The sequence below is a fragment of the Panicum virgatum genome, chromosome 5N (assembly GCF_016808335.1).
Source record: "Panicum virgatum strain AP13 chromosome 5N, P.virgatum_v5, whole genome shotgun sequence".
NCBI classification, from domain to species: domain Eukaryota; kingdom Viridiplantae; phylum Streptophyta; class Magnoliopsida; order Poales; family Poaceae; genus Panicum; species Panicum virgatum.
The window spans coordinates 64,275,775-64,282,839 of NC_053149.1; the positions used below are offsets into that span (position 1 = coordinate 64,275,775).

Genomic DNA, 7,065 nt, shown 5'->3' on the forward strand with positions numbered 1-7,065 from the left:
ATAGGTAACAAATAAATGGTACATAAAGATGTAATGCTCATACTGTCTGCTATACTCTGTGCGCGTGTTTTGCGTACCTGTGCTCCCTGTGCATATTGTGCAGATTATAGTACGTTCTTTTGGGTTTAACAAACTCCATCAAATTGTACGTGTGGTAAAAAAAAGAAATTCTGAAAAAAAACAGCTCAATTAGTTGAACTAAAAAGCGTCGTAATAACTCTTGAGGTCATTCTTTTGCACCCCAAAACTAGGAGGACATGATGACCCAAAACAAGGCAAAACAGAAGAGTCATGGTGGTGGGACCGTGAGGAGAGCAAGACATGGACATGGACTGGGAGAGATGATACACGAGATGGCACCAATGAAATGCAATTATTAAGTTGTTTTTCTTTACTATTTTATACTGTTTTACCTTGGTATTCTCATATAGCCATGTCCATTTTGTCATTCTTGGGAAGCATACCACAAAGAGTGCTTGAAAGGGCAAATTTTTCTAGGAGGACGGAAATAATAGGAAGAAATTTTTCTAGGAGGGCAAACCTAAGGGATGAAAGCGATTAGGATTATCTCTTGTTCAATATCTTGCCTAATATCTCTCTTTCAAATACTCCATCTGTTTCAAATTATAGGTCATTTTGGCTTTTTTAGATACATAATTTGTGCCATTTATCTACTATCTAGACATAGCGTATATATAGGTGCATAGCAAAAACTACAAATCTAGAAAAGTTAAAATGGACTATAATTTGAAACGGAGGGAGTAGTTATTAACCTTTTAATGAGTAAGGGATGTGACAAACAATGCTTAGAAAAAATATTCCAATGTTAAATCTCTTAAGGGGGATAACGAAATCCACATTTTTGGGCCAACCTCAGACAAATTAAAAAGTGACTTACTCCAATTGAGGAATAATCTTTCAAATACAGAATGGTTACCATATAAATCTTTTAGAACAAATTTTCTGTTGACATAGCTCCTAAGTGAGAAACACACAATTCATGGTACAACCTGATGAGGAGTGAAAATGACATAGTGGTTGAGGTTATGAGAAGAACAATCTTGAATTGATTTAGTATGGAGAGGTTCGAGCATGATAGACAGACAGAGGATAAGTAAAGTTTATGAATGATATTGCTCTAAATAGGGAGACACAAGTGCCCTGGAAAGAATCTCACCATGCAAATAATGGGGCTTGCTCCGCTGCTTTGACTGGAGCAAGGTTGCTGATGGAGAGGCTGGCATGAAAGCAAGCTCTAGCTCGATTATATTTAAGGTTATCCCATTGGAAGCCATGTGTAAGCAATGCAGATGTTCTTGGAAAAGTTTAATTAGTAGTGTAAATGGTACAATGACATATTAGTCTACACAAATTATGTTATTCGTATATAATATATCATATATAAACATGGTGTAGTTGCTTACAAATCCATTGGTCACATGGATGGAGCCAGCAAGTCATTTCACACTCTTAATTCAAAAGTTTCCGATTCCAATTGATCACTATCAAAATATTTAAAAGGTACATCAAAAGTTTTTACCTTAACTATAAAGTTTGATGGTCTGGTTAAAAAGGTTTTGGACCCTTGGATCGAAACTTATCCTCGAATGATATTGTTTCCCCAAAATGGAAAGTTCTCGCTCCATTGAGTGATATATTTTCTAAATGAATAGGGATTATTTTCCACTGATTTAATACTCAATAGTTTTTCCGCCTCAAACAAAGAAGCTATCACTACCTAACTCTACTCCATTATGAACTAGAAAAATCATGGAATTGGAGAGAAGAACATACACTTTTGCCTCAGGAAATAGGAAAGTAAGGATGAGCTTACAAAGAGATGGCAGGTAGGGAAGTAAAAAATGGTCAGGAAATGCCACAAGGCATGCACAATTGTTGACTCATGCCATAGAGATTGAGCGTGTATCAGATCCATCCCCGTTAAAAGTTGGTTTAATTTATACTTTCATTGATCGTGCTATAAAGATATCTCTAGGGTCGCAAATTCATGAAAGACCAAACTCAAGCTGATGATTTCTTACTTCATACGTTAAGCTAGTTTTAATATTTTGGCCCAGGTGGCAAGAGCAGTTAATGGTATAAATGGGCCTTGGGCCTAACACATTGGATTTAGACACAACACAACAACCCTCTTTCAAGGCCCGTCCAAGTAAGTAAACAAGAGTTGGAACGTCATACTTTTGCATTGTTTGTGGCCATTTGATGTGAAACTGCTCCGAGGAGATGAACCGTGGATGTTGCGCTCTCCTTCTCTATATACCAGGGGGCTGGATCTTCATCCTCATCCTTTCCCCATTACTCTCTGCTTTCTCTGCTCTCACCCATCTGCAAATTTCATCCTTTTTAGTTCATTCTCTTGCCTCCAACGTTGGAGGTTGTACCGATCATGGCGTTTAACAACTCAATCCTCGCCAACCGTGCTCTTGCATCGCCATTAACAGGGGATGAGGTGGCGGTAAGTTACCTTGCAAGCTCTAGCTATGGTGATCCTCAATTCGAGCACAACTTGGTGGCGCCTTCTTTTATGCAAGCTGGTGGCGTTCAATTCATGGACGCCCCCCTCGATGTGAGCTCCCTGGTGGCCAGAATAGGTATGACTCCGGCGGGATTTGAAATGCCGGAGGGGGCCATTGTGGGATCTAGCTACAATACCCTTGGAGGCGTTCCCATCGATGTTGAAGAAGTTCCGCAACCGCAAACTGGAAGCAATGATAAGCCAGCGCCCTTCAAGGGATCATGGACAGAGGAAGAGGACAGGTAACAATTCCAAATCTGATTTCTATTTTTCCCCTTTCCTTTCAGATCTAGATCCATATTCTGGTTGTTTAACTTGAAGTCTTTCTTCTTTGATCCACAGCATCCTGAAGGCTATGGTAACACAGCTTGGCGAACGAAAGTGGTCGGTGATAGCACAGTCTTTGCCTGGTAGGATTGGCAAGCAGTGCCGTGAGCGATGGATCAACCATCTGCGTCCCGACATTAAGGTTTGCTTAATTTACTTTTATGCAGTTATTTTAAATTTTGGGAGATTACTTGATCAATAAGATTTTTAAGGAATTTCATTTAATTTTTAAGCATGAACAAGACTAAACATTTTGCCTCACCATTTGAAAGGAAAGGATTAGATAGCATATATTACTTATGATGTTGCATGTATTCAGTGATTAGTATTAAGGGCATCCAATTCCTCATCAAACTATGAGCCTTTGCTTTCCTTCTTTTGTGCAAATAAACTTTGAATTGTGATGGAAATGTTCATTTTACACCGAAAGTACTATAAGAGTGTGATTGTCAAAATAAATCTTCAGTATGAGTGACACTCTGGTGGTAGTTAATTTATAGGTGAAAAGGGGATTTCCCTAAAAAGCACTGATATTGCAAAATTAGTTTCTAGTATGAGCACATTTCTGTTTGGGCATATTTTAAACAAGCAAAATGCATTAGACTTTTGGACTTTTCAGATTCTTATCTTGGTTCATTAACTCCAAAAATAAGAACCTGAGTCTTTAAAATTTTGAAGTGTTTACTCCAGGTTCACTGAATAGATCCATAGATCCGATTGTGAACTTGGATTCTCACTTTTAGTCGATCACTTAAGAACTTTGAAGGGCCCATATCGCCCACTTAAAGAGTTTATAGACTTGGTAAGAATTCAAGAGAAGTTTTAAGATCCCAATGCATTTCACTCCTTTTATACTACATTCTTCCGTAATTTCGTTCACCTCTTGCTACCCTTAGATCTTAATCCAATGTTATTTGCAGTACCCTGCAAATAAATTGCTTTCCCAGATCTAATTGCTTTTTTGGCATTATTTTTGTCGTCCTCCACGTTTGTTGTTCTCTCACATCAACTCTGGCAAGAACTGTTTTGATGATGATGATTGGTTGGCATGGAAAAAGAAAGGAAAACGTGAGAGAGGGGGGGGGGGGGGGGGGGGCATGCGTACCACGTATGTTTGTTTGTATTTCTAGACTACTAAAGCGAGCGTTAGATCAACATTTGACGTTTAGCTACCTTTTACTCCTCATGCAGCTCACGCTCTTATTGTTTCTTTCTCCGCATGCTTTTCACTACCCTGTCCACTCGGTTTCCGTATTCCCCTGAGCGACTCACGCCGTCGTGCCCATATGTCCGAACTACCACTAACCAACCTTGTAACTCTGTACAAAGTACAAACACCACCCACTGTTGAGGTGGTAAAGGACCTTAATTTTTAGTCTAGATAATTTAAGGGTTGGGTATTAAAAGAGCCGGGTTCTAATCTTATATAATTTGAGCTAAAAAAATAAAGACCAAGTAGGATTGTGAATAGAGAATTAGGGTCATGGTCCATTACCACCCTATCCACTGCTGGTCCTCTGCCTTCTTGGCTGCCACTGACAGCGCCTTCCTCGCCTTGCCATCCCCAACGAACTGTATTATCTGGACTCCCTTGTATCTCTTCGAAGTCCGGTTGTCATGGCAAATTCATAACAGGATTCTAAAATTTCCCAAAAGGCTATCTCACCCATTGAGTAAAATTTCCCACCCATACCTTCATCCGTCGGGTTGGATACCCACACCTTGCGTAAAATTGTCATCCCTACTCCCCGCCTTGCCACCCCAACCAATGTACTACCTGGACTCCCTTGTATCTCTTCGAGAAGCCCGGTTGCAATGGCAAATTCATAAAAGGATTCCAAAATTTCCCAAAATGCTAGCTGGCTAACCCCATCCATGATCCATCTCTCTGGCTGTTTTAAATTTTGATCGTCTGCTTCTACAATTTTAGATGACCGAGCAATATAGGTTAATTTTTTTGCATGTATGTTCTTCAAGTATAGATTGATCTAGTGTATCGCGGAACTTCTGTATTTCCAGTGCATTGGTAATGGAAATGAGGTGATCCTCTCTTGAAGAAAAAAAAAGTACAGATTGATCTTGGGTCATGCTAATAAGGATTCTTGTTCACTAACTTTTCACAGCAAAACGACATATGGACGGAGGAGGACGACAAGTTGCTTATTGGAGCTCACAAATACTTCGGCAACCGCTGGTCATCGATAGCAAGGTTCCTCCCAGGCCGGTCAGAGAACGCCATCAAGAATCATTGGAACGCGACCAAGCGCAGCCTCAAGGCAAAGCGCCGGTTGAAGAAGAAGAAGAGCGAGCAGCAGGTGCCACCCAGCCAGCTTACCATCCTGGAGGAGTACATCCGAAGCCTTCCCCCAGCCTCCGAGTCTGCAGCACCGCCGGCGGCGGCGTCCCCGCCGCTCCAAGGCCCTGCCTACAGCGGGCCCATCGTTCCAGAAGCTGTCCACCCGCCAGCGCCCGGGATGGAGATGAACTTCAACACCGCCAACCTGGCCGGGCCGCCATTATCGATCCACCTGCCGGGGATAATCAATCACAGCATGCCGCAGCTGCCGGACCTGAACATCACCTGTGATCCGCAGGAGGCGAGCTACATAAGCTACGCGATGGACGCTCCCTCGCCGGCGCCGCAGCTGCAGCTGGTTACTCAAGACCCTCAGCAAGCCACCTTCAGCTGGTTCCCGTTCGTTGAATACCCCACGGCGCTGAACACGGGGCTTGCAGCTGGTCCGTCGTACTACGCTGGTGGATCCTCCAGCAATGCCGTCGCAAACGGCTACTACAGCGGAGCGGGCGCCGGCTACTACTACAGCGAAGCAGGCACTAGCAACGCCGGCGGCAATGGTGGCGAACCAGCTGGTGACACCGGCGGCGTCGTTGAGCTGCCGTAGAGGGAGTTCTTGACGCCCTCCAATGGCGAGGCGGCTCTGAACCTGACCAGGTTCAAGTGAGGCAGACGGAGGCTCCAACCCTCCAACTGCCTATTTGCCTGTCTATTTTTCATACCGGTAAGAATATCTTCGCCATGCGAGGAATGTATACAATTTCCCTTGAATAATTTGGACTTTAAATTTGCTGCATGAACCATGGATGTGACTTTAAAAACCTCTGTTGTACTGGACTCTTTCAGACACCTTCGTGACATCATTTCTATTTCTGTCCCTTGTGTTTGATTGTTTCTTTGCCTGTATGGTAGCAAGTCAAACCACCTGAGATGCCGTAGTTTAACAGTTGCTTCGATCAACTGTGTGCCGTTGATACTTGATAGTACATCTATAGAGGTTTTGGCTGCAGCGCTTTCCCATTTCCTTCTCGGCCAGTAAATTTTCATACCATGTATAGTGTATATGCAACCGATCAAATCCTCTTGCACCCATATGCGATTTTGGAGCATTATCACCCACCTGTATTTATGGAGCATTATCTAAAAAATCTGCATTTCTGGAGAGCCTGAACAGTGGGCTGAACTGAGTTGATCCAGTCACTGATGCCATGTAGTGATGTAGATTTTCTTACCTGTATTTCAGTGATGTCAGGATTCGATCACTGAAATACAGGTCACTCCTATAGGATTCGATGTTTTTATTTCATACAGGTAGGAGTGACCTTTCATAAAAACATCGGTGTTGGTTTCAATGGGCTGAACCGGATCCCTTCCGCAAAACAAATAAAGGAAGGCCGGTTCTGGAGGCCCAATATTCCTATTTCAGCAGAACACTCGGACAGACAGACAGACATGCTCGCATAGTGGCATGAATCTTCTTCATTTCCCGTCCTGAGTAAATAAATCTTCTTCATCCACCCTGCTCAGTGTGTTCTTATAGTACGGGTATGGGGAGGACAAGCATGGCTGGCAGTGGCAGGCATGGCGCGTGCAACCCCATCGTCCAGATGTGCAATGGGCAGAGCAGCAGATACAATGGACCTAAGGGGTAAGCGGCTAATCGCCCATTGATTTCGTCCGTCTCTTGTGCTCTCGTGGTGGAAGACAGACTGCCCGCCATGTGAATAAGACCGGTGCATTGCCGAGGGTCTTGTTTGGCCATTCTACAAAATTAGAGCCCACATTTCTCGAAAAGATAATCTCGTGTGCATAAAGTACTAAACGAAGTCTATTTGTAAAACCTTTTTAGGGATGGGTGTAACTTTTCGCGACGAATTTAATGCGGTAATTAATCGATAATTAGCTA

At 42.9% G+C, this 7,065-nt stretch overlaps 1 protein-coding gene across 1 annotated transcript; it reads left to right on the forward strand.

The window, feature by feature from the left end:
* The first annotated feature begins 2,407 nt into the window (after positions 1 to 2,407).
* Positions 2,408 to 6,037, forward strand: LOC120675068 (transcription factor MYB77-like). The gene is made up of 3 exons (XM_039956159.1): positions 2,408 to 2,778; positions 2,879 to 3,005; positions 4,987 to 6,037. Exons 1-3 carry the CDS (start codon positions 2,408 to 2,410, stop codon positions 5,764 to 5,766), a joined length of 1,278 nt encoding a protein of 425 aa, XP_039812093.1. The 3' UTR covers positions 5,767 to 6,037.
* Positions 6,038 to 7,065: the final 1,028 nt, after the last annotated feature.

Coding starts and splice junctions, on each gene's coding strand:
- LOC120675068 (XM_039956159.1), top strand. CDS start 2,408: ATGGCGTTTAACAACTCAATCCTCGCCAACCGTGCTCTTGCATCGCCA. Junction 2,779..2,878: donor TGGACAGAGGAAGAGGACAG/GTAACAATTCCA, acceptor TTTGATCCACAG/CATCCTGAAGGCTATGGTAA. Junction 3,006..4,986: donor ATCTGCGTCCCGACATTAAG/GTTTGCTTAATT, acceptor AACTTTTCACAG/CAAAACGACATATGGACGGA.